We start from the raw sequence: 27,569 nt of genomic DNA, 5'->3' as shown, positions 1-27,569 counted from the left end.
GTCTATTCTTACCATGCGAGTATTCGCATGGTAAGAACAGCTGGTGCCCAGAACAGTTCTTCAATCAAAAAGAAGTCTTCCTATTTAGTGTGTGCTTGTTGCTTGAGTCTCTTGAAAGAGAATTGAATCGTGGTAAACAAGTGTAAGGTGTTATATCTGCCTGGGGTAAAAGTGTAATCTGGTGAACAGCTCACACTGCAGGGCACCCTTCACCCGTAAGCACATGACGCAACAGAGTTGTGCCGTAATCCGACCCTTGACCTTCAGCTTGTCCTTGTCCTCTCCAACCTAAGACGGCCGCCCGGTGCTGGCGGACCCGCACCACATCATCATCGAGGACCCCGACGGCTCCTGCACCCTCATCCTGGACAACATGTCGGCCGACGACTCGGGCCAGTACATGTGCTTCGCCACCAGCTCAGCGGGCAACGCCAGCACCCTGGGCAAGATCACCGTCCAGGGTAGGTCTGGACGGAGCCCTAGCCCAACACACCCGGCCCCACCACACCGTACCGTACCGTACCATACTACACACATACTGTACCGTATTGTACTGTACCGTACCATACTGTACCGTACTACACACGTACCGTACTGTACTGTACCGTACAGTACTACACACATACTGTACAGTATTGTACTGTACAGTACCGTACTGTACCGTACTACACACGTACCGTACTGTACTGTACCATACCATACCGTACCGTACCGTACTGTACCGTACAGTACTACACACGTACCATACTGTATTGTACTGTACCGTACCGTACGCTACCGTACTGCACACGTACCGTACTGTACTACACACTGTTCACACTGTTGGGCTCCAGAGTGCTCACTCTGGAGTAAACCTTGTGCTGCTTTCAGTGCCTCCACTTTTTGTGAACAACGCACACCCACACACACACAAACTCAAACATTAACACACACACACACACACACACACATAAACTTGTGCATTTATACACACAAATGCACACACACACACACACACACACACACACACACTCATGCATTTATACACAAACACACACACACACACACACACACACACACTCACGCATTTATACACACACACCAGATGAGATCTCCATCGCGGGCTTCCTTCTAAACCGTGTGCTGCCTCCTCCAGTGCCTCCACGCTTCGTGAACAAGCTGAGGAACTCGTCCTTCGTGGCCGGGGAGGACTCCCAGTTCACCTGCATCATCCAGAGCGCCCCCACCCCCAAGATCAGGTGTGTACTTCGGCTGTCCCACAAATCAGCCTTTAGATGAATGAGGTTTCAACCCGCTGTACCTGCTGAGCTGAGCCGACCGTGTGTGTGGCTCCGCGGTTCTGTGTCCAGGTGGTTCAAGGAGGGCCGGCTGCTGACGGACCAGGAGAAGTACCAGACCTACAGCGAGCCGCGCAGTGGGGTGCTGGTCCTGGTCATCAAGGGCCCCACAGAGAGGGACCTCGGGCACTACGAGTGTGAGGTACGACGGCCCCCGCGATCAGCACCTACACCACATAACAGACTCGGACCATCACCCATTTCAAATGTTTTGCCTGCATGTCCATTTTGGCCCCCGTTGCACTCCTGATCATCCCTGGAAGGAGGGATCCCCCACTCTGCGTCCCTCCTTAAGATTTCTTCCTTGCTACGTTTTTTCTTGCTCTCTGGGGGGCTACGGTCAGGGGGGAGTCATAGATATACGGCCTGTTGAGCCCTTTGCGACTGTACCTGTGATTAAGGGCGATACAAATAAAACTAAATTGAATTGAACCATGATGCTCGTCATAAAGGCCAAATGAGACACTGGGCCTTTGAGTTTATTCTCGTGCCTTGTTTCTTTGATTTTTTTTATCATAACCTAAAATGATTGGGATCTTTTTCCTCGTGTGGCAGTTGTCCAACCGGCTGGGCCACGCCAAGTGTGCCGCTGACCTGGTGGTCCCGTGCGTGGCGTCTCGCTCTGCGGACCAGAGTGTCACCATCGAAGGTAAGGAGACCGCAGCCCCGCGCTCCGTCACTGCAGCGCTGCACCACTCCAGTCAGCCTAGATCTGGAACCCGTAGAGAGTGGACGTTTCAATATGGATTCACACTCACAAGACGGATCCGTTTGTTTGTGCCGTAGATTTCATAGTGAGTGGAACGTGGCGATTTGTCGCGCTTCTCCGGTTCCAAACTCACACACATCCCCATTATGCCTTGTACCCGTAGTTACTGACCAGGAGACTAAAATACCAAAGAAAACCATCATCATGTAAGTGACATAGAGCGACGGAGACGTCTGTACGGAGCGCACCGCGTGTTTGACCTGACGTGATACTCACCTCGTTACTGTGTGTGTGCTGTCTAGTGATATAACAACGATAACATCCCCACTGTCATGAATTCAATATCTTGTGTATCTACGTAGTGAACAGACATTTATTGTACACACAGTTGCATAATACACGTGTACATGCCTGGTGTGTTGTGCGTCTGTGTTTCCTCCTGCGTTGTGGCACCGTGTATGCATGGTCATGTGATGTGTGCAGCTTGACTACGAAGCGCAGTTCAGTGAGTATATAATGAAAGGATAACACACTGCCTAACATTAATACGTATGTATGTGCTGTGTTATTCTATATATATATATATATATATTCACGTGTGAGATCCTCGCCCTGTGGTCTCTAATGGCCTGAGAGAGAGAGAGAGAGAGAGAGAGAGAGAGAGAGAGAGAGAGAGAGAGAGAGAGAGAGAGAGAGAGAGAGAGAGAGAGAGACCCACCCTTGCTCATGTCAAGCCAGGATTTGTGGTTTTAATTGATGTGGCATTAACATCACGACAGCATTAACCCATTCTCTCCCAGCGCGGCCCGGTGCCCTTCCACAGGCGTGGGTGTGAGCTCTGTGTGTGCTACTAACAGCGAGGTGAGACGCTCACACGCATGCAGCCCCCCCGCCCCCGCCTCACTGAGAGGGGAACTCTGAACGTCTGCCCCCCCTCCCCTCTGCTCCCCGTCCGGCGGCCCCCCCCCGCAGCGAGGAGATCATCACCACCGTGGTGAAGAACACGCGCATGAAGCGCCACAAGTCGCCCGGCTTCTCCACAACCGCCACCTTCCGCTCCGAGACCTCCACCCCGGAGCCCCCCGGCTCCCGGCACCGGAGGATGCACCCGGCCCGGAAGACCACCATCCCCACCCTCTACGTGACGGAGCCCACGGGCGCCGAGGCCCGGGCGGCGGAGCAGCAGCAGCAGCAGCAGCAGCAGCAGCAGCGCAAGCCCCGCTGGGTGGAGGTGGAGGAGACCATCGAGTACAAGGTCAACAAGTCGCCCCGGGTGTCCCGCCGGAGGGGGGTCTCGCCGGCGGGGTCCGAGCGCTCCGTGGGGGGGGGCTCCATGGTGGGCCTGGGGGTCCGACCTAGGCGCTCGCCGCCGGAGAACCCCAACGCCAACAACTCCAACAACAAGCTGGTGGAGCAGCTGGAGGAGGAGGTGGCCCCCGGCCAGCCGCTGTCCTGGGACGCCCCGGGGCACGCCGCCGCCGCCGCCGCCGCCGCCGCCCTCCTCCTCCCCGGGTCCGCGCCCTTCGAGGTGTCCTCCGTCTCCCACGCCGCCGACGGGGACGACGACGACGACGACGACATGGACGACCAGGAGACCATCGTCCTCGAACCTGACAGCGACGACGGAGACGAACGCCCCGACGGCGGCCGCGAGCCAATCAGAGAGCCCATCCTGTCCCGGGACGGGCGCGTGCTGACGCTGGAGGACCTGGAGGACTACGTGCCGCAGGAGGGCGAGCGCTACGGCTCCTCCTCCCGCCTCCCCGCCGCCGAGAAGCCCTGCGAGATCGCCGTGCTCCAGCGGGAGATAGGGGGCTCGGCCGTGGGCCAGCCCGTGCTGCTCAACGTGGGCCGTCCCCTGGCCGCCGCCGCCGCCGCCGCCGCCACCCCAAGGCAGCGGGCCGGATTCTTCAGCCGCTTCAGGGACCACCTCCCCGGCAGCCTCTTCTCCTCCTCCTCCTCCTCCTCCGTCAGGCCCCAGGGCCCGGCGAGAGACGTCCCGATCCAGGTGAGCCACGCCCATCTGGAGGTGCAGCCCTCCTACTGCTCCGAGGTGCAGAGGGTGGAGGGCGGCCAGCAGAGCTACAAGACCAGGGTGGTGGCCCAGACCTATGACTACACGCCCGTAGGCAACCCCGTCACCCTTCAGTTTGGCAAGAATCACCACGGCGACAAGTAGGCCCAGAGGAGACGGGGAGAGGGGAGACCAGCAGAAGGCGGTTTCGGTATCACAACCCCTGGCAGTCTTAAATGGGAACATTTCTAGATATACGGCTATTTGAAGTGCATGTTGTTACCGTAAGCTCGCTGCATATGACGGTTCATTCCACTGTAAAGCAGACCACCGCGAGATGAGTGGCAGGCCAGTTTATCGGTCGTCTATTTCCTTTTGAAGCGTCACATCGGCTGTATAATCCGACAGAACTGAGGAGGAATTTTAATTATTTTTAAAATACTAAATGGTATAATAATGATCATAACTAGGGTACTACAGTATATTGTTTAGGAACAAGTATAAGTGCTATATTGTTTAGTTACGGTCAGAAACTACTTTTGAATATCGTTAGCCATCATGCTAACTGATGCTGTAAGTGTCATTATAGCGATCAACCGACATAAGCTTTTTTGGGTAATGAAAGAAACATTGAAAAAATTCATGTTTTATTGTACAATGATTGATTTCACACATTGTATTACCTGGAGATTGTTGATAACTGGAAATCCGTAAAGCTGCAGTCGATTGAAAGTAAGCTCTACCTACCTATATCAGTTCACCTGAACTGACAAGTTAAGTTAGATTTCAACAGTTCATTTAGTCATCTGTAATTGAACAAATTGCTTTTCACAGAGAGATAACGTTTAACAGAGTTTTGTTTAGATTTTCACACCAAAAACTTTTTTGGTGTGAAACGTTTTTTCAGTTTCTGAAGAATTGGGTAGAGCGAGCTCAGTGGGAGTTAAAGTTAATAAATGTCTGTTTTTATCAGCATGGAACATGGATTCAGTTCATGAGGCACTGGATAATTACAACTATTACTGCTCTGATATTTTAATATCTGCTAATGCAGTTAAGTCACCAAATAACTTATTAAAGATGAAAGACAGATTTGAAGTTGATTTATTTACGAGTGAAAGCATGATATGTATTCGTTTTTCAAAAGCAGATGTATTCATATCAGTTAATTAAATTAGAAGTTGATTTTAATGCACATTTAATAACTGGTGGATTATGAGTACAAACGATTGTTTAAAGTGCTTTAACTCATGTTATTTAAAAATATTTGGTTTAAGATAATCTATAACCAGTAGTTTATTTGAAAAGGTAGTATTGTTCTTTGAGGTGTTGTAGAAATGCATTACATCAAGTATTTTGTGTAATCCTTTCAGAATAAATAGATTACTACCTGTACTGTACATTTTGAGATTTCATGAGAATCATGTTGTCAGAGTGAATCTAAAGTAAATAAATTAAATCAAACTAGGAAATATGATTCATATGTTTGTTTGTATCCATTATTGTACTAAGAACATTACTCATTCCACTAAATCACGAAGCATTATGAACGTTTCTCTATGTAAGGTTACTTTATTATGAAGAAACTACGCACAGGAGAAGGAAAACCTTGTTTCTACACTTTTATTCTACTGTACAAATACAAGATACATGTAAGTCAAAGCAGGTATGCTTTACAGATGGGCACTGACTGGAACGATGCAAGTATTTCCAGTCTAGTATATTACAAATTCACACCATATTATTGCTAAAACATGAAAAACCAAATTCCTTCATGATTTAAAGCACAATGGAATGCAAGCTGTGCCCTATGATTAATTTTGAATGATTCATTCATAAACGTTTTCAGGCTTAACTGAATTCATTAGTTGATTAAAGAAAATGAGTTGATAAACAGGTTTCATTGTCCCATCTGAAACAGTGGTTTGTACATTGATTTAAAAAAAGCAATAACCAACAAATAGGATTGGAGAAACTTGGTTGTTCAGGCCTATGATATAAAAGTACAACTGGCATTTAGCATGTCAAATAATAATCCAATAATAATAATGTTCCATATCTGAGTGCATGTAGAGACAACTCCTTTTTATTTGTAAACGTTTCTGCTTGAATTGAATCTCTATCAACCAAGACTTCACTATCGATTGGATATTGCTCTGGAAGAAACACCTCTGGAATCCAATCAGTTCAACAAGTAAGCAATTGTGTTTTGGAGTTTGTTTCCCAGAACGAAATTAGAAGCCATGTTCCTGAGATTAGACTGATCCCAAGTTTAACCATCCACGTCACAACGTAGCCTAGCTTAGACATATCCAGTACGATATACAAGTGTATCCTCAATGTACAGTTTCCATTCAGTCGATGAATTGATAGTATTTGTTGTTTTTGTTATTGTACGTAGATTACCATTACTACTAAATAAGGCAAAGCCAATAGGGGAAACCTAAAATACTATATTTAACACAATTAGTCTCAACTTTCGTCAACTAAATCTGGGGATGGCCAGGATGTAATCCGCCATTAACCTGCTCCTTCTAGAGGAACTAAACATCTCACAAAAACAATCCTGAAGCCACTGGTACCAACCACAACATTCATTCAGATATTTAACGCCCCTCCCTGAAAAGAGGTAAAGAGGCAAAGCATAACAAAGGAGGTAAAAGAAAAGGCCCAAGTAAACTAAGTTCCAGGGAAAACCGTATGGGGACATGCCCGCATGTTCAAAGTGATTTGGTTTGTCGGGTTGAGGAGCATCTTCTGGAATTACCCTCTGGAGGAATGCTCCGGAATGGGGGCGGGGTCTGCCTGGGAGAGGAGAGGGTGGGCGGGGTCTGCCTCGATGGGGGGAGAGGAGTGACGGGCAGCGCCTTCCAAGTGTCCGTGGCCCAGCGTCTCTTCACAAAGACATGCCGGTCTTCTTCACTTGGTTGATTTCCTGAGAAACATGAGAAGACGTTTGAGTTACACACAGTTCTAGACTTTGTTGCTTATAAAGGGAACGTGTGCCACAATCTACAATGTACAAGGGACTTTAGGAAGTGTCAAATATATCATTAATTATATATATATATATATATATATATATATATTAACATTTTTGACTTTGCCCTATGTACCAACAAGGGAGTGAACCTATTTATAATTATTAAAACTATGCCAACTTCCACAACATTTGACTCCACAAACCATACAGATAGATGGGAACATTTTCATCCCTGACAGAATTTGTTTTTGAGGTTGCAGTGGACCACTTCTAAGGCGTAGGGTCTGAGGGGAACCCTCAGTGTGGGTAGATGGCTCCCCCCTGACGCGGCTCACCTCCAGCAGAGTGACCTTCAGCTTCCCATAGGCGTCCTCCAACACGTCGTTGACGATGCAGACGTCGAACATACCCTCTTCTTTACCTGCAAACAGTGGGCGGAAATTACCTCCGTGTGCCACACACAATGAGAGGTACTAATTATGAATTACTATTCAAATCTATTCAAATGCATAATACTTTAGTGCAATCATTTTTTTCAACTTTGATAATTATGTTTAATTTCTGAATGACATTACATGTAATAATTAAAAAACAGTTTTCTAATGAATGATATTATTATTTTAAAAATAATCGCTTGTCAGAAGAAAGAGAAACAACACTATCGCAGACGGTACAGTAAGAATGATCATAGAACCAAGTGCCAAGCACTTCCAGCTGCTAGGTTAATCCATTCCCTGTATACAACAAAGAAAGCTGAGTTACTCACTGAACTCCATCTCCTCGCGAGCTGCGAGCAACCGCTTCTGAAGACTCTCCTCCGACTCGGTCTTCCTGTCCCTCAGACGCTTCTCCTGAAACACACAAGCACACACCACCACCACGGTTAGACAAACACTAGAATTGTTCCGATACTGATACCAGTATTGGAAATTCCTCAGATAATGCCTAAAGTGCAGTACCAGGTAACAGCGAGTACGTAGGTCTTTGCTCCGATCCGATACAGTCACGTGACTAGCTCATTTACTACACAGGCAGAGAACATCACAATCACGTGCAGTGTTATGCTGCGTTCGTTAACAGTCAGGAGGTGGAAAGCCGGAATGGGAAACGTGTGTCATCTCCGACCTACGTGCTTTTGAGCTACCAAGTCGGAAAAACATGGATACTGCTATAGATAATGCTTAACTACAAGAATACAAATGTGTTGTTATAATTATAGATTATAAATGTAAATAATCTAGTTCTGAAAAAAAGTTTGGCTGATACTAAAGTTCAGGAATCAGAATCAGGAAGAAAAAAAAAATGGTGTCGACACATCTCTACTAAGCACCCAGCTGACTAGCAGCCGTTGATCAACAAGAGGGCGTGGCCCTGGAGCTTTGACGGACAGGCGCCCCGTCCCGTCCTCTTACCAGGATGTCCATGGACGGCGGCTGGATGGACACGTAGATGGCGTTGAGGTCCGTCTTCTTGATGTTGCGCACGCCCTGCATGTCGATGTCCAGGATGCAGATGAGGTTCTTGGTGCGGACCGCCTGCACCGCCGCCTTGCTCGTCCCGTACGTGTTCCCCGAGAACGTGGCGCTCTCGATGAACTCGCCGTTGTCGATGGCCGTCTGCATGGCGTCCTTCGTGACGTAATGGTAGTCTGAGAGGAGGAGAGAGCGTTGTTGATGTTAGACGCCATCATCTTACAGTTGTGTATATAACAGGAGAAAACTAACTGGGATTCAATCAGTTCAACAAGTAAGTGATTGTGTTTCGGTGTTTGTGTTCCCCAGAATGCAATTAGATAGAACCGTGTTAGTCTGAGAGGAGAAGGTTGTTGATTTAAAACTCTGTCTTACAATTGCGTATACAACGGCAAATGGTAAAAGGACTGCATTTATACAGCGCTTCTCTAACCAGTTGCCACTCAAAGCGCTGTCATTCACCCATGCACACACCGACGGTGGTGTCAGCCAGGCAAGGCGACAGCCAGCTCGTCGGGAGCAGTAAGGGTTTAGGCGTCTTGCTCAGGGACACCTCGACACTCAGCTAGGAGGAGCCGGGGATCGAACTAGCAACCTTCCGGTTACCAGCCAACCCTGCTCTACCTACTGAGCCACATGCCGCCCAAGAGAAGATGGGGTCGTTTGGAGCAGTCCCAACAGCAGTCCCGACCAAACGATGTGTGTCAAAGTCAAAGTGAACTTTATTGTCAGACCGACCGTGCAACAAGTTACATAGAGGACCGAAATTACGTTTCCCCATCCTCCAAATGTGCTATTAAAATATCTACAAACAAAATATAACATAATATAATAACATTATAGCGCAAAATACGTCTTTGTATTTCGTAATTGTATTTTGCGCTGTAATGTTATTATTTTATATTCTTAATATTACATAATATTCTATTCTGTATAATGTATGCACTGTCTGTCTATATATAGACACACAGTGCATACATTATACAGAATAGAATATTCACAGTGTTATGAGGTAGTTATTGTGGTTCAAATAAGGTGCAATATAGTAAAGTAAAGTGCAAAAGTGCAGAATAGCAGCATGTGCAAATAAGTTATTGTGTATATGAAGTTCAGCATGTATCATAGGAGTTTAGCATGTACAGTACGGTGATAGGAGGGCTGTACCTTTGCCATTCTCTTCACCTGGACGTGGCTGTCTTGTGGTATCTAAAAGGAGGAGAAAGTCAGTCAGACAGTTAGGAATAGCGACACAGGTCCGACACGTAGACACGCATTACTCCCTACGGCGACAGATTCTCAACGATCATAACTTTTCATTTCAAATCGACGTAGCGATTGTGCTGTGTCAAACACTGATCCCTCATCCCTGTCGTCATTGGACACAGTAACACACACACACACACACACACACACACACACACACACACACACACACACACACACACACACACACACACACACACACACACACACACACACACACACACACACAGAGAGAAACACATCACTACAACCGCCACGACAGAGCAGCCATCGTGACAGCCTACTCAAACACAAGACTTGACTCGTCATCGGACACAGTAACACACACACACACACACACACACACACACACACACACACACACACACACACACACACACACACACACACACACACACACACACACACACACACACACACACACACACACACACACACCACGACAGAGCAGCCATCGTGGCAGCCTACTCAAACACAAAGACTTGACTCACGGGAGACGCTGAAGCCGAACACGCCGTCGAACTCCTTGATGAGCTTCTTGAGCAGCGTGCTCTTGCCCGCCCCCGACGGCCCGCTCAGCACCACAGGCCTCGGTCCAGCCATAGCTGTGTGTGTGAGCGAGAGAGAGAAAGAGAAAGAGAAAGAGAGAGAGAGAGAACGACAGAGTGTGAGCGACGATGAACAGCCGGAAGAATGAGGACAAGGAGCGGCGCGGCGGCTGTAAATGTGGGCGAGGTTCCTGGAGCGCGGACTGTTTTTAAAAGGCTGATCGCACGTTGTTACTCATGACCGTGAAAAAAGGCTTACAGAGGGTGGGGGTAATTCATTAGGGAAACTGAAGACAAAGTCAACGTAATCAAGGATGTGCTACCGCCTTGTTGTGACCCGATAACGCTGACACGAACACACACTCAATCAGACTGTCCCGATAGACCAGACCTTTCGGCTTGTCAACAGGTCCCCGTGTTCCCATGGAGCCCTGATGAAGAGTGTTTGGGAGGGCCCTTCACCTAATTGTGGCCGGGCAACGACAAGTCGGCTATTTCGGTCGAGAGGAGTGGCAGCCTTTATCAAATCGGTCATAGTGAAAGTAACCTAGTACATATTACATGTGTTATGTAGTACATAGATAGGGGCATAGACAGCAAATAAAAATATATGTACCCATATATACCGTTTTATCGTAACAATATAATCGTCAGATTTAACAATGTTTGCCTAACCTAAAAAAGTGCTTCCTCATTGAAATAGTTTTGAACCTGTTGGTCTCTCTCCTTACCTCTACCTGTGCTCCGCCTCGCCCAGGTGCATTGTGTGCATGCAGTAAGAAAGTAGGAGGTTGCCAACCGCGACACCAGGAAATAGGTTAACATTGTACAATCTTATCTTAATTACTGCTTCTGATGTCAAGCACAATCTACACTCTTTTATCGACTGCGATTTTATAACAATAATCTTAACAGTAATATTTTTAAAATAATAACTTATTTTAAACTGCAGTACAAAGTAGTTGGTGCTATGGTAAAAAATTGCCCGTCAAGAATGGGAATAATTGGTAGGCCACTTTTGTAAAGCGCATATAAAACAGCAGGCAAATAGGTTGCCCTACCCCTAACCCTATTTGAACAACAACATGCAGGGTCATTTCCAGCACGCAAAGATTGTTGATATTGTGTATTGGCAACTCATTGAATGAAGGCTGCATATGCATACACCTTCCTGGTCTGCAAGGTAAACACTGTGCGGCTCTCACAGCTGAAAGTGACATTTTGCGTTGCCTCTTGAAGGTTTACACTACAGTCGACGGACGGCTAAATTAAGCCTGAGGACTTGCTTGGTGTAGCTGTTCTCAGGGTCTGTACCAGGTGTTGGTATAGCTTTTCAACATATGCTTTTCAACATGCAACTCCTTGAAATGGTTGTTGGAAGAGCCAAAAAAGAGTTAATAATATAATATAATAATTCAATATTTTTGTGGAAGATAAGTATTTATTCATTAATTCACTAGACAAGACCATTAAGGCTGATGTCATGTTACCTATACGGGCCGTTTATGATCTACTGATTGAGGATTCTGATCCATTTCAGCCAGATTCAATCACTGCAAGAGCCAAGTAACTTCATGGCTCTGAAAGGTCATGGGTTCCTGACCCCCTTGTCTATACTGATTCAATGACCACATAATACCACCATAATAAAACAAATGCCCATTTTGACAAGTTATAATCCGAATAGCCAATTCGGCTACCAATCAAATGTGTGCATTGCAACGAAAATCGACATAGAATAATGTAAAGGAGTACATGCAAGTATAGTTCAGGAACTTCGCAAATTTAACTGTGAGACGGGAATCAGGAGCATGCGATGGAACGAGTGGGTTTCAATTAACCATTTAACCCCATGTTCAAACCCTTGTGACACTTCAGCAAAGGTTAACATGGCCTCAACTTCTCCCATGGGAAATCAATTACAATTGGGATGACAAATATCTGGAGATAAGAAGCCAATAACGTAGTCAGGCTATATTTAAATGTATTTTCTATTATTTAGGTATTAACAGAGTATGTGTGCATACCTGTTATTTTCTATTCATACCTATATCAAACTCCACCTAGTATGTCATAACAAGACAAAACAACACACATTGAATGGTTACATTTTCGATTAAACACAAATGACAAAGCAACACACCAAGCCTGCCTCAGCTGGGATTAAGTCACACACAGCATCGACATCATAATAAACCCTCATCATCCCATCTCTAGTCTCCGCGGCTCAAACCAGGAACCGCTGATGGCGAGCGGGAAGGAAACCGACACCCAGCAGGGGGGGCGCAAAACGACACAACGCCTTCGTACCTGAAAATAGTCTGGAGAATTGTCTCATGTACATCAGCGACTGCTTTAATCCGAGTAGACAGTATACCCGGCGGACCTTCCTCTCCTCTGGGAGCTTTCCTTGTGAGAGGAGCGATCACCGGAGAGCCCGGAGAGAGAGCGCCCCGCAGCACATGATGACCCGACGTCATCATCCCGGGCCGCGGCGCCGGAGACATCAAAGGGGCGGGGGTCGCATCACCGACACACCCTTTTTAGAGTTTACACTCTCAGTTTATCTATTAGGCTCCTGATTCTGGTTAAAACACGAAACACAAGGCGCATAAAGCACGCAACTCCCGTATTATGTAGAGAAAGGTACAGACACGGGACGTTACAATCAGCCTCGCGCGTTCGCTTCCGTCGCGTACATTATCTTAAGCGAAACGACCTGTGACAGTCCGTAAGTTGGAAGTGTAAAAACAGCACCCACTCTAGTACCAGTAATCAATAAAGTCAACAATCCGCCCGACGCATCCCGAACGGCGCCGAGTGACGACGAGGAAACTCCCCGGATGAGCGACCCGCGGGCCTAGTGATCACCGCCGCTCGAGTGAACCTATAGCCGGCTAGCGCCGCTACACCGCCGCGGTCCGTGAGAGAGAGAAGCCCGGAGAACCGCCGAGATGTTCGGGGCGTCGCGGTCCGGCGGCGTGCGAGGTGGCCAGGACCAGTTCAACTGGGACGACGTGAAGGGCGACAAGCACCGAGAGAACTATCTAGGTAAGCGTGTGTGTTTGTGTTTTTCGATGCTAACGTTAGCAGTAGCCCAAATTGCTACTCCTGATTTATTTTATGATTAAAAGCTCGCAGTGATCGATCGTGATCAGGAGGCCCGTCGATAACACTCATAGGAATACAGGTTTCAATAACATAACAATGCATCACATTTTATTATTTTCCATACCGTTATCCACGCGGCACAGGTCCCTCATCACAACTCGCTTTGATTGGTCGAACAGCCCAAAATGAGGAGCTCTCTGCCCCCCTGACGCGACCGGGTCTGAAACCTTGAGCAACGCGCTGTCCCGCTGCAGTGTGAACCGCCCGCAGATGCCGCCCTCCCTTTTGTGTGAATGCCCCACGCTTACGTGTCGTTTATTTTTGGCAATATCCCCCCATCCCATACCATGATACCTAATCGGGCAGGGCTGATCGAGAACTAGGAACTACACGTTTTGTTTCACACTTGTTGCTGTTGCGTTCATAAAGGAGGTTTTCGCCAGACACCCCCTCATCCACGGACATCCACGTTTTCATACACTCCTCTGCTTTCCCTGAGACCCATGCTGAAGTACACTACTGTACTGCCACTATAGCCTAAATGGATGGGCATTGCACACTTTAATGTGACTATTTTACTGTCACAATGTATAACTTGCTGTTCTTTACCTGTTGATATCACCCTTCATGTGCTGTTGCACTCCATACATTTCCACGTATAAATATACCATGTTGTCGTTGGAAAATACTTCCCCCCCCCCCCCACTTCCTTAATGAACCATTCAATCCATGCCGCTCTGGTGTGTCCAGGGAATTCGTTGATGGCCCCCGTTGGTCGCTGGCAGAAGGGAAAGGACCTGTCATGGTATGCCAGAGACAAGAAGGACGGGACACCTCTTACCAGGGAGGAGGAGCTGGCTGCGGTCAAAGCGGCGGAGCATGAGGCCCTACTGGCTGCCCTGTGAGTGGAACCAACCTCCAATCAACCTGGATCAGTTCTCATACCATTTATTTCCTTCCCGATACCGATCCCTGAACCTGAGTATCGGCCGATAACGAGTGTATACCGATACAGCATCTAGCATTGTAACTACTAATAGCACTGGTTCTTATTGAAGGGTTCTTTTACGATGACGGCAATTCACAGTCGGTTCACTTACTCGACAATAAAAATAAAAAAAATCAGAACTATAATCTATAGTTGTGATAATACATTCGTATTCTTGTAGTTAAGCTTCCATACATCCATGTTTTTCTGACTTTCTGACGCATGTCGGTCAGAGATGACGCGTTTCCCATTCCGACTTTCCACCTCCGACCGTTAACGAACACAGCATAATACCGCACGTGATTGTGATGTACTTTGCCTGCGTAGTAAAGGAGCTGTTCATGTGATGATATTGGATCAGTGCATAGACCTGCATACTCGCCGATACCCGATAATGCATTTAAGGCAGTATCAGAGTGGTACGATAGTGGTATCGGTACAACTCTAGTCTGGATCGAGATGATCATTGGAGACAGAAACAGATCTGTAATTAAGAAAGACAAAAACAAGCACTCAACACAATTTCTAATGTTTTTCTGTTTGTTTGTTTTAGAGGGCACAAAAACATAAAGAGACAACCCACCGGCTTGACCAAAGAGGTGAGCAATGTTATGATCATGTGCTCCAACTATAACTGTGATGTTTCAAACCACTTATAAGTCGCTTACTACTTGAACCGTTCCATTCCCGGCCCCAGGACTTTGCAGATGTGTGCAGGAGGGAGGACCCTGCTGGAGAGGAGAGAGATGTGGACCGTGTCTCCGGCCTGGGCAGCTCCAGGTTGTTATTACATACATTGAGGGTATTTAGCAGACACTTTTATCCAAAGCGACTTACAATAAGTACGTTTGTCAGAAGAAGGTGAAACAATATATCACTGTGGGTACAGTAAGGATGTTCATGGAAGTGCCAAGCACTAACAATCTCTAGGTTAAACCATTCCCGTATACAACAGAGATAGTTAAGATAAGATGCTACACATAATTAAGTACGACATACAATAAGTATTATCTCTATTCAGTCATGTGACCTTGTAGTCAGTCAATGGATGCTTTTAAAGTGAGTAATGGCTGATTGTGATGCTTGCCATTTACGAGGAGGTATGGGTCAAAATGAGGCCACAGTACACAGACATTTTTCATGTCTGTGTCAGAAACTGCAGATTCTGGAATCTGCCTGACTTTTAATTGTTCCCATATCGGGCGTGAGAATCGTGTAGTGTGGCCCAAGCTACAGGTATCTAGCTACATATAGGCTTACAAACACCCGCTAAACCACTTCCCTGTGCAGTGCTAGTCACTACAGTACTCTGTTCCCTGTAATAGCTGTGGTCTAATTGACACAATATTGTACTTTATAAAATAGTTTAAAACAATAGCTAACAATTGTATCAAACACTAAATCGTTAATATTAGCCGCTCTATAATTAAGTTAGGTTTGTTGTATGTATGTAACTGGTTTAAAGTGCCACTTGATACAGTGTAGTAGGACGATTGAGCTGCTCTAGGCAGCTGTGATTGAAGTGTGATTGAAGTGTGTTTCCGTCCACAGTGCGGGATCAAGGAAAATCCTGCTCTCCGAGAAGGAGAAGGAAGCTGCAAAAATGGGCCTGTCTGTCTTCACTGTAAGTGACTGGATATATATATATATATATATATATATATATATATATCATATTTCTTAAATAAAATAAAAAAATATTTAAACAGCATTCTGTTCTTAGTAGTGCAATTAAAACGCTGGAATAATAAGTTAATGACCACCTCTAAAAATATCTATTTTTATATACACAGAATATCTGACAAAGAAATAATTTTAACTAAAAGTAAAAATTTAATTAAATTTAGTTTTTGTTGCAGCATCACAAAACGGAGGCAAATCCTGAAGCCTCGAGCAAACAGCCAAGTGAGGGGGTAGACAAGGAGCCAGGGTGAGTGGCACCTAAGTGAACACTAACTAATTCATCTTCCACTTGTTTCCCTACATCCGTATCGGACAAATGCAAGCATCCAACTGTTGCTTTTCCTTTCAAAGACATGAGGGCAAAAAGAAGAAGAAGGAAAAGAAGAGCAAAAAGGAGAAAAAGAGGAAGAAGGAAAAGAAGAAAAGACAAAGAAGAGACTCGTCTTCTTCAGATTCAGACGACCACAGGAAAAGGTTTCATACCACTTTGATATATTTTAGCAGGAGCAGAAATTCGTTATTGACTGTGTCGCCACTAGAGGGCACTGGAGCACTGTCGAGACGTTTTTTTGTTTTATAAGACGCAGATCCAGGGATTCAAAGACTCAGCCATAAAGAATAATCTGAAACACATTGGATTTACACGGACACCAAAAGTTCTACAGGGTTTTTTTTTTTGTTTGTGTTTATGCATGCACACCAAATAGTGTGTATAATTGGCGTTTTTAAAGTCAGGCCTCGGTTAGCGGTTAATCATGACCTTAGGCCATATTAACCTACAATGGCTGGTTGACATTTTTTTTGTTGCGGTATGTCATGAATGATAGACTTCTGGAGGCAGCCTCTTCAACCGCAGGCCCGCATCGGCTTAACTGACCCCCGCCAGGTCCATATCATTGATTGTTTGCTTCCTTTTACTCTTCAGGCACAGAAAGGACCACCATCATCATAATCCATCATGCCACAGTCAGAGTGGAGCCAGACCCCATGACAGCTATTCAAGGGGGGAGGCAAAGGCCGAGCGGCCCCCCTCCTCCCTTCCCCGTCGCCAGCGGCGACACGACACAGACTCCTCCGACGGGGGGTCCCATGTCCCCCGAAACAGAGGCGGTGGCAAGGTGACCCCTGTGGCTAGCACACACAGCCACAGGCGACGCCACGACACAGACTCTGACGACTGATGTAGCCCGCCGCCAGCCTTCCCCTCGGAGACACACACACAGCGCTCTGGACGGGATAATGAGCCCCCCCCCGGCCCCCCCACAGACCACCTGACCGTTGGTGTGTGTACCAGTGGCTGTGTTCCACTCGGGCACCAACGGGAACTGCTGGGTTCATTTTTATTTTTTTATTTACTGAAGATGTACGTCATCGGACATGTCATTTTTCAACAATTTTAATAAATGTTTGAAAGAACTATTGGCGTCATTGCTGTGATGATATTTAACTTCGTTTTTTTTTTTAACTTATTATTTTCTACTGTTTTATAAAAGTCTTCCCTGGATTTCTAGTGGTATCCACGCTAGTCGCCCTGCGATGGTGCGTCTCATTGTGTCTCTTTCGTACCACTCGGCAGCCCCATGTCCCTTTCTCTCACCCCTCTATCATGCCACTGCCCCATTGTCCTCCCCTGTTACGGGCCCAGCGCTGCGACTGGTAAGATACCATTGGAATGCACTCCACTAGTCATAATAGAGTGTAGTGTTTGCATTTGCCTTGAATTGCTCTGAAAGAGGGCATTCTGCTGGCTGGCACCTGGGGGGTGCACTAAAAAAGAGCAAGGCATTCACAAAGAGGAGAGCAAAAAACCAGGCTGGTCCCTTTTTTTTTTTTTATATGGCCAGGCAGCGTCAGGACCACCACACACACACACACACAAAAACACCCACCCTGCACCATGGAGCAGCAGGAGAGGAGGCCAGACAAAGACACCCTGTAAGGGACCCAGGACGGGCTCCCCTCCGGGTCCACGACCACCACACTCTGCCTCCATGTTTTACAGGCCTGGCTGCGTTAACCATAGCAGCCTAATCAACGTGAAAGAACGCTCTAGATTGCCACCCAGCGGGCTGTCCCCCCGCCACACACCCCCATTCACCTTTTAGATCTTGTGCATGCTAGGATGTGCTAAGCGCAAATGTTTTGCTTTCACTTTGGAGCCACCGGTCGCGTCCCAGGTCAGAGCTTGGCTCAGCAGGGGGGAAAGATGGCTGCTTCACCCTGTTAGGAAGCAAGGAGTTCTGGTTGGGGTCCCAAAGACTATTCACCTTATGCGCTCTGTACCAGGGGTTCAAACTTTAGGGTTCGAACCATAAAGTGTATATTTTTTTACACGTTAAGAACACGTCAAGAAGTGAGAAACAATTTTGTTAAGTAGTCTTTTCAGTCTTCAAACCCCATCTTCCATACAACCAAAAATGGGGTCGTTTCATGTGTTGTAATGAATAATAGGGTGAATAAAAGATTAAAAAACGCAAATAGGTATTTGAGATCATTTTAATGAACAGTGCCTTTTCCTCACAAAAAACAAAAGCTTAAGTAACCATACATACAAAAAAATTGAACAGTTTCAAACATTTAGGCACTGGTCAATCTTAAGTGTTTTAACGCACTAGAGACAGCTCCAAAGCATAAAACACCCACACCAGTAGATTGAAAAGCTTGAAAGACAAAAAAGAGGCAACATGTGTTGGGGATATGAGGGCCAGAAGTGCAGCTTCTGTTTTCTCCCAAGGGCTTGTGCAAGAGAAACCCTAAAACAAAATGTTAAGCGCAAACTCATTTTTAAATGCCACCTAAATACCATAATTGACATTCTGCCCACCAGATGCTGTCTTTATAGAGGCATGTATTCCAGGATGCTGTCTGATGTGAATACAGTCGGTATGTATGTACAATGTAGGGCTATTCATTTGGTTATTTTGACGTTTTCAATGTGCAGCTACGACAAAGCGCGGTAGCTCTTGTGCCACCTTAACGATGTAAAAAAAATAATTTATGTTTTCCGATGAGATCGACACACACACACACACACACACACACACACACACACAAAAACACACACACAACGTCATGCATGGTTTGCTCATTTGTGTATATTGCAAAGGCTTTGCAGCACGATTAAAACCTGAGTCATACAAACCCAAAACACGAGTGCTGGCTGTAGTCTCTGCCTCTCCGTTCATACCCAGAGCGGGCGGAGATGGGCGCAGATAGTTTTGATTCAAGCACACAGTTGAGGAACTGCGTTTTAAAAAAAGCTGAAGTGTTCACAGAAGTTCTGTTCAAGCGGACCAAGGAATCTCACAGTACAGATATCACAAGGTAATGCCAGTGCTTTAAATGTAGTGATAGGACTGTCTATCGGGGGCTTTTTGTGTGGAAGAAGTAAACCTTTAGGTCTTGAGTAATGTGATTGTTATGTTTCAGTACAGTTTTTGATGCTGCCCCCTGTTTGAGTGCTCCAGTTTGATCGCCATCTGATGGCCCAATAAAATAATAAGAACTTGTTTATTTGATTAACTTCCTTAATCAACTGCCCAGACCCGAGGGCGAGAAGGAAAAAGTAACACGATAATTTAATCTTAAATACACCTTCAAGTCTACATGGAACAGCCCTATATATAAAGTACTACGAAATGTGAATGCCTTTACAAGAATAGATCTCGTCCCATTCTTACGTGTCTGTTGTAATTACATAGTAATCGAGGGCAGCTTGCAGGACATTGTGTTTGCGGTTGGAGTAAAAAACTCATTTTGCCAAATGAGCGGGAGTAGAGTAGTAGAGAGTACAGTACGAGACGCGGGGAGTTATTTCTGTTTCTTCAGCTGGATAGACAGCCACTCCAGGCCTTCGTACAGGCCGTCCCCGCTGGTGGCGCAGGTAGCCTGGATGTACCAGTTTCTGTGGCGCAGCGAGTGGAGCCCCAACTTATCGGTGAGTTCTGCGGATGTCATTGCGTTTGGGAGATCCTGGAGAAAAATAACAAGCACGACCCGACGAATGAGCGAACGAAGATGTACAGAAATACACGCTAGCACCTCGAATGAAAACCTGGATATGGTTATACTTAAGGGTTGCATACAAACATGGCAGATGCATCTCTATTTTTAAGATTTATTTTTGCTTTATGATAGAGTGAGATAGATAGGAAGGTATGGGCGAGAGAGGACATGGGAGGACATGCAGCAATCTAACCCGATAAGCCTTAAAAGGCTTATCGGGGCACCCCCGATGCATGTCTGTTTCATGAGGGAAACACAACTTGCCTGTTTGTTGGCGAACACTAACAACACGGCATCGCGCAGCTCGTCTTCGGACAGCATCCTCATGAGCTCCTCGTGGGCCTCGGTCGCTCGCTCTTTGTCATTGCTGTCCACCACGAAGATCAGACCTGCAACACCAAAATAATATTAGTACACTTGTTTTTGTTTCATAATAAAACAGCAGATTTCCCATCAACTCTCTGTGTTAATGACGAGACGGGGAGGGAGGAAACCTACCCTGTGTGTTCTGGAAGTAATGGCGCCACAGTGGTCGGATTTTGTCTTGACCCCCGACGTCCCAGACAGTGAAGCTGATGTTCTTGTACTCCACCGTTTCTACGTTGAAACCTGCGGAGAACACAATGCAAACAAGTTGCTTACATCAAGAGAAAATATACAAAATAGCAGGAATACACAAGTCTAAATTAGTGTTGGAATTATGCAATTCAGAGGCTCTATTTATATATATTATTATTATTTTAGTATCAACGGGGGGAGGCAAGACATGATGTCCTGGATATGCTTAATGATTATTTGGAACTTAATGCCAACACTTCAATGTAAGGGGCATGCCATTGAGTGAGGAAAGGCAATAGTCCAAATCGGAGCCCCACACCAGGGGTAATTAATAAACTCTAGAATATGCAGAGGATTCCACGTTTTTTTATACAAATATAATTTGTTCATTGATTAAAATTATCCTGACATTTCAAATGTATTTATTTGCCGCTACTATAAAGTGTCCGTCCACTCCTGTCCACACTCCAGGTCAGTGAGGACAGCCTTACCTATGGTGGGGATGGTGGTCACGATTTCACCAAGCTTGAGCTTGTACAATATCGTGGTCTTTCCGGCGGCGTCGAGCCCGACCATGAGGATCCTCATCTCCTTCTTGTTCAGAAAACTAAACAAACTACCAAAGAAATTCCCCATGATGGCAGCAGGTGATGGAGGTCTACAAGAAACCTTCGAGACAAAAACACAGCGAAAACAAAGAATATTTTAGAAACACGTTAAAGAGAAACAGGTCAAAGTTCAACCACGCATTATTAAATACAGTGCCACGTCCGGTAAAAGTAATATCAATATTAAACACACCGTAGTGTCATGTGTCACACAATCCCGCAAATACCAGAACCAGAGTAATGCGGGGATGGATGCTGGGAGGACATTGAGGGCATTTATCAGAGGCTTTTATCCAACGCGACTTACAATAAGTTTATGTGTCAGAAGAAAGATGAAACAACAATATATCTCTGTCGGTACAGGATGATCACAGAAACAATTGCCAAGCACTTACAGCCGCTAGGTTAACCCATTCAAACCCCATTCTACAACTAATTGTATGGTATCATTTTAATAGGTTATATCACTAAAAGCAATCGCAGCACTGAAGACCCACACCCCACTGACAACAGCCCCCCCCCCTACCCCCATACGGACAGGGGGAGATAGACTAGGGACCCACTCTGCAGGAAACCCTGGTACCCCCCTGTACCCGGGGAGGGAGATGAGGGACCCGCTCCGCAGGGATCCCGGGCCCCTGGTCTATTGAGCAACACTCACGAATTACACAACACCCTGGCTACTGCTCAACTTAATGAGCTGTCCCGCTTTATCGTCTTTTAAAGTCATTCACACATCCCATCGCTGTATGTGTGTGTATTTGGACGTGCCGCAGGTCGAACTGTAGGTTTATTTCACGAGACGTCCGAGTGGATCCGAGTGAAACGCTCGCCCTCTTCGCTTCCGCTAGGCTAACGTTAGCATCGCACCGAAAGTCCTTTAAACTCGTTTTCGCGGCGGTTTGTCACAGACACCGCCAAGTGACTACACCGCTCGCTTAAAGTAAATTTATAATATGACGTTGTTTCAACAGCTCGATCACGGTTATAAAATAGTTTTCACTTACAGTTGTGTGTTTGTTTTTCCCTTCAAGGCGTATCCTTCCGTCAAAAAAATGGCGATGTTTTGACACGTCAGAGCTCGGGCATTCCCGGCGATCCCGGAGGGCGCAGGCGCACTGCTGCCCCCCGCAGGGCTGGAGGTCAATTATATTTAGTGCAGGAAGAACATTTTAATTAAGGCGGTAATATGACACGTTGGTTCGGGTTTGAAATGTGTATTTATATCATGATATGAATAATTCGTTCGTTTCAAAGTTGGACTTTTGGACCTGATATTTGCCATAAATATATGTATAAATTTCCAAACCAGAACCTTTTTTTCAATGTCAGATAATAGCCATATTCATTTTAGACTTATATATAGACATATTTAACTTTTGACTTGTATACATATATCTAAGCACCAGGCGTGCACAGAATAAAGAAAGCGTCAGATTTTTGTGCGTGTGGTTGTGCATGCGTGCGTGTGTGCGTGTGTGCGTGCGTGCGTGCATGCTTGTGTGAGTGTGTGTGTGAGTGTGAGTGTGAGTGTGTGTGTGTGTGTGTGTGTGTGTGTGATACAGCAGTAGACCTATAGGTTTTTATACCTTTAACTTAAGCACTGGGTTCCAGTCTCTTTTGTTGTGTTCATTCCCACCCCAGGGGTCCGGTGGCCCACTGCGTCTCACCCTAAACGCTGACCTTTTTGTGGGAGCATGGAAGGAAATAAAGCACCATTCCACCAGGGCAATAACAATGACTTCACACTTTATCGGCTACAAAACGATGCCCCCCACTCATTATAGCCTTACGAAATGATCACCCCCCCCCCTCTAAATAACAACAAATAATTATCTCTTTCTCATTGTATTCTCTTGTTCAATTTCCGTGAAACTATTTAGGGTTAAATGAAACTCCGGCAGCGGCTCCTAACTGCCCAGCTCTCACTTTCACACTTGATTCATGATGCAGGTCATTAAGGAAACATCTAGCTGGGCCGTATTGTTGGGCCGGTTGAATTTTAACCAGGGTCAACTATGCTTCCCACCCCCAGCAGAGGGGGCAGCAGGAGGGGAGAAGGGGGTCTGGTTAGGGATGGACCACACAGTGAACACTTATAATGGCGTCTCGCTCTGCCATCATAATTTGTGGTTATGTCCTGCCAACTGCTTCGGGGGGAAAGCATTCAGCGTATACTTTTCACGACAACTGTTTTATTTCCCTGTGCTTAAAGATTTTGTGTCATACATTTGTGCTTTCAGATGGTTGTGATGATGGTCTAACCTAAATTTATAACATTTCATTGAAAGTTTCACACTCAATTGGTTATAGTCCTCTCTCTGTCTCTCTGTCTGTCTGTCTGTCTGTCTGTCTGTCTCTCTCTAATCTCTCTCTCTCTCTCTCTCTCTCTCTCTCTCTCTCTCTCTCTCTCTCTCTCTCTCTCAAAGTAAAAACAGCAGGATTCATCAACTCAAATTCTTCAAACACTATTGCATATATTAGTGTCAACTTAACTATCACAGAACAAATGTATGCAGTGGCTTTACACAGCGCATGTCTTACATTATTCTACAAGATGTCCAGATGAAGTTATATATATTTAAATTGTTACAAAATATTTGCAAAAAATAGAAAAAAGGGTCACTTGGTCACGCCATGCATGATCATCATCTCCATAAATTCCCTTCAATTTCAATTTCCTTTCATTAAATGAAATCTCTCCCTTAACATTGAGACAATTTCTTGCATTACATTTCCTTTGTCGTCCATTATCGTTTCTCTCTCATTCTCAGTTATACATATTAGTTCCTTTTTCTTTCTCAATAAAGTTCTTTGTGCCGCCATCAACATCAATGCAAAAAAACCAACAGTTTTTAACATCGGACGTAAGTCTGGGTTTCCACAGAGTTTAAAAAAGAAAAAAAACTCCAGGTCAGGCCCTACCTAATAGCTGGAGGCCACATCCATTTTTTCAATCAAGCCACAAAGTCCTGTCTGAGGGAGGTCTCGCCACAAAGCTGATCTACCAAACTCCTACCCCCGGCGTTCTGTACATGACCCCCCCCCCCGCCCCCCCCCCCATCAGGCTCAGAGCCAGAGCACAGGTGCAGGTTGTAAGGTAAGGTGCGACTGCTAGGGGGGGTTTGGGGGGAAATGCACCTGCGATGTGACTTGTTAAATCCACACAACGAGTGTATCTCCACTTGAATGGCTTAGTTCAAGCAGTGACGCCATTCATAAATATGGATAAAAGGAGCTGTTCTCTCACACTCAAATATTTCAGAATCTCCTCAACCACACATTACATAGCCTTGTCGTTTGACGAGGATCTCACCTGATTGTAAATTCAAAAAAGATTTCACTACCAGTAAGGGAACACCTTAATCCATATCCACCGTGGAACGCCACTCAGTATGGTCGAACCATCCCGGTGACCGAGAAAGCCATAGAAAAAAAGATGACTTGAAAAATTCCGACATTCCCTTTCGACATACCGTCCGGATTATCCAAGAGGTTCAGCTAAATCCACCAGGGTCCAAATGACTGACGGCGCAGAATATCCATGTTTTGATCTTCCTTTGCCGCCTCATATCTCAGTAGGCACTGTCAGTTGTGATGTGAAGACAGGGGGTGGATATATATATCACTTACACACGCACACACACACACGCACGCACGCACACACGCACGCACGCACACAGGCAGGCACACACACAGACAGACACAGACACACACACAGACACGCTCACACACACACACACACCCTCACTCGTGCGCACAAAAAACGCAAACAAACAAATTCTGACGTTCTTGCTTGTGAAAAACATTTATCCCCCTCATACGCAGACGCATGCGCACACATCTCTCTCTTACTCTCTCTCTCTCGCTCTCTCTCTCTCTTCCCTTTCTCTCTCTCGAGGGGGGAGAAGGGGACAATGTGAACACCTATATCTATGTATGGGGTCAGAGGCCCTGCCCGGAGAAACTACTGTAGGCCTCCAAACGTCTCATCGTATGGTTGTCCCCTTTCTCAAAGAAAGTATAGATTAGGAATGCATCGAGGGGGAGGAGGGGGGGGGGCGTCCTTTTTAGACATCAAGTATGTCATCACTTATGAAATGCATTCAGGTTGCTGAGTCAGTCATGGCCAAATCAAAGCAAATTTATGGGTGACCAAGCAGTAGGGAGCAGGGCTTGTCTTCAGGCAGTTGAATGGAGCATCGGCGCCAAGGCCCCAAACACGCCTCGCAGTAGGAAGCGGGTTAGGCTCTCAGTAGGGGCCTTGCTCCCCTCTGAGCTCGGGACTAGGGAGGATAACAGCACACAGCCAAGGGCTTGGGAAACACTGCTCTGTTGTGTGTGTGTGTGTGTGTGTGCGCGCGCGTGCCTTTGTGTTTGTGTGTGTGTGTGTGTGTGTGTGTGTGTGTGTGTGCGCGCCACATGTGTGTGTATACCCCACTAAGTAAATCTGTGTGTGCATATGAGTGTGTTTTCGTTTATGAGCCTATGTGCCGAATTGGCTACTTCTTCTTCTTCTTCACAAGTAAAAAAATATATATATATGAGCATTGCACCAAAGGCGAGGCCAGGGGGGGGGAGGGGGGGGTGTCAGGCGTTGAAGAGCAATCATCACGCTTATGATGAGGAGCAAACTAATACGCAAACCGGGTGAGTTCCAACAATGCAGTCGAGGATCAGGCCGGGCCGGGCTCAAACTCGGAGGGACAGGCATACGATACCTCCCGTTGGGTTTCATGTACTGGATTACAGGTCGGGCGCTGGCCCAAGGGCGATGGGAAATAGGGGAGACAAACCAAACATTATTAAAACGACCCGGACCGCTGCCATGAGCGGATCCGCGCTGGCGGGGCCCGTTGGCAGCGAGGGCCTCTGGGCACCGTACCCCACGCCTCTCACAGTAGGGGGCGCTGCAGGGAGAGACGGGCCAGGGCAAAGAATAAATGTGCGCCACAGTGCTGGCTGCCAATCAGCTTTGTGTGGCGATTGTCGGCCGCCTGAAAAGGTCGTTAAGGGGATTTACATAGCATTTTGCACTCCGCCCCCGGGGTAAACTCACAAAACGTTTTGATTCGATATTCAGCGCGCTCTAAATACACTACGTTTCTTTTTGGGTTACTCGGAAAAATCGTACGGCCTCGGTTGACGATTTTCAACTGCGTTTCTCGAGACAACGCTGCAATGCAAGGTGACGAGAAGCCGGGGCGGGGGGGGGGTGGTGGGGGTGGGGGGGGGGTCGTTGTCGTCATTTGTGTCGTTAAAACATAACATTTATTCACTTGTACTATGCATCGAGGCTGTGGCCATTCATACACTCATAATAACCGACGTCGGTTCATTTCACTTCCCACCGCTGCGTCCGAAGGAGCGGAACACATCGGAGCGGCCCGAGTCATGGGAGGTATCGTGGCCCCTCCGTGACAGATGGTTCGGACAAGCGCTTTAATGACATACTTCCTCCCAACGGGGACAGGGGGCCCCATCCGTCCTCGGGGGGTGGGTTGTGGGTTGTGGGTTGTGGGGTGGGGGGTGGTGTGCGGGGGGGGGGGGTGGGGTGGTATTGACAATGGGAAATCTGGGGTTGGTAAGTTGGGTCGGTGCACTGCCAAGGTGTGCGGGTTCACACGGAACACAGTGTTCGTGCCAGCGGGTTGGATTCCCTCCGATGCGATGACGTGTTAGGGTACCGCGGCCCCCCGCCCCCCCCCCGCCCCCCCCCCTTCTACTTCAGATCAGAGTCCCCCCCCCCCCAGAGCCAGGCGAGGACTCACACCGATCCCCGGGGGGGAGCTCTCGCTCGCTGCAAGGCGGTCACCTGCGTAGCACGTGACGATGACCACTTTTTGTCTTTTATGCGTTTAACACGCCGCAGCTTCTCGTTTTGGAAACGGGGGATCCAGCCCTCAACCCGGGTCGGCGTCTGATGTGGAGAAGATGAAACATTGTGCACATAAAAGTCGTTTGCATCAGACGCTTTTGTTTCAGCCGGCAGCTTGGTTTGAAGTTGATTGATGTCAGCCGTACGGGACACCTCCCTGCTCCCCCCCCCCCACCCCCCCCGTTTTTAATCCGACTATATCCCACTGGAAGGTGCATCAAAGATAAACTTGTTAACCTGGCTGGGTAATTGTTTGGAATGCACAGCGTGTCGAAGCAGAGCGGCTAGGAGAACCAACAGGGTCCTACGGCAGTATAAAATGGTTAGGTGCCCATTCTTGGCATGGAGGCCTGCAGGTTACATATTCTGAGATGGAGTCATTCCTACCTCCTCCTCGTCTCGTACCTGTGTT

The 27,569-nt window shown here is 46.8% G+C and overlaps 4 protein-coding genes across 29 annotated transcripts in view; 2 read left to right on the top strand and 2 right to left on the bottom strand.

Moving 5' to 3' along the window:
* Positions 1 to 5,526, top strand: part of obscnb (obscurin, cytoskeletal calmodulin and titin-interacting RhoGEF b) — a 69,076-nt gene extending 63,550 nt beyond the window's left edge. For all 25 annotated transcript variants that reach the window (XM_084481135.1, XM_084481134.1, XM_084481128.1 and 22 more), the window contains 6 exons: positions 294 to 461; positions 1,136 to 1,238; positions 1,350 to 1,479; positions 1,893 to 1,986; positions 2,210 to 2,252; positions 3,019 to 5,526. In XM_084481135.1, the coding sequence (XP_084337261.1) occupies positions 294 to 461; positions 1,136 to 1,238; positions 1,350 to 1,479; positions 1,893 to 1,986; positions 2,210 to 2,252; positions 3,019 to 4,225 (1,745 nt within the window). In that variant the 3' untranslated portion in view covers positions 4,226 to 5,526. The remainder of the gene's footprint in view (positions 1 to 293; positions 462 to 1,135; positions 1,239 to 1,349; positions 1,480 to 1,892; positions 1,987 to 2,209; positions 2,253 to 3,018) is intronic.
* A 147-nt stretch (positions 5,527 to 5,673) lies between these two features.
* On the bottom strand, positions 5,674 to 13,697 carry guk1a (guanylate kinase 1a). Of its 2 annotated transcripts, none has more exons than XM_084481342.1 (7): positions 13,562 to 13,697; positions 10,270 to 10,383; positions 9,680 to 9,721; positions 8,456 to 8,691; positions 7,810 to 7,894; positions 7,379 to 7,464; positions 5,674 to 6,995 (listed from the first exon to the last, which is right to left on the bottom strand). In XM_084481342.1, the coding sequence occupies exons 1-7, from the start codon at positions 13,587 to 13,589 to the stop codon at positions 6,957 to 6,959; spliced, it is 630 nt and encodes a 209-aa protein (XP_084337468.1). In that variant the 5' UTR covers positions 13,590 to 13,697; the 3' UTR covers positions 5,674 to 6,956. The 2 variants fall into 2 exon arrangements, with proteins under 2 accessions (XP_084337468.1, XP_084337467.1); XM_084481341.1 differs by lacking the exon at positions 13,562 to 13,697 and adding an exon at positions 12,637 to 12,789.
* Positions 13,041 to 17,524, top strand: cUnh1orf35 (chromosome Un C1orf35 homolog). Its single transcript, XM_084481340.1, has 8 exons — positions 13,041 to 13,377; positions 14,188 to 14,338; positions 14,979 to 15,024; positions 15,123 to 15,205; positions 15,977 to 16,049; positions 16,285 to 16,355; positions 16,460 to 16,582; positions 17,034 to 17,524. The coding sequence occupies exons 1-8, from the start codon at positions 13,281 to 13,283 to the stop codon at positions 17,287 to 17,289; spliced, it is 900 nt and encodes a 299-aa protein (XP_084337466.1). The 5' UTR covers positions 13,041 to 13,280; the 3' UTR covers positions 17,290 to 17,524.
* Positions 17,525 to 18,588: 1,064 nt separating this feature from the next.
* arf1 (ADP-ribosylation factor 1) lies at positions 18,589 to 22,339 on the bottom strand. The gene is made up of 5 exons (XM_084480877.1): positions 22,287 to 22,339; positions 21,163 to 21,340; positions 20,612 to 20,722; positions 20,378 to 20,502; positions 18,589 to 20,080 (listed from the first exon to the last, which is right to left on the bottom strand). The coding sequence occupies exons 2-5, from the start codon at positions 21,305 to 21,307 to the stop codon at positions 19,919 to 19,921; spliced, it is 543 nt and encodes a 180-aa protein (XP_084337003.1). The 5' UTR covers positions 21,308 to 21,340; positions 22,287 to 22,339; the 3' UTR covers positions 18,589 to 19,918.
* Positions 22,340 to 27,569: the final 5,230 nt, after the last annotated feature.

This window comes from Micromesistius poutassou (genome assembly GCF_964030765.1).
Source record: "Micromesistius poutassou genome assembly, chromosome: 16".
Classification (NCBI taxonomy): Eukaryota; Metazoa; Chordata; class Actinopteri; order Gadiformes; family Gadidae; genus Micromesistius; species Micromesistius poutassou.
The sequence above is the reverse complement of the archived record's forward strand: the minus strand, read 5'-3'. Positions and strand labels throughout refer to the sequence as shown.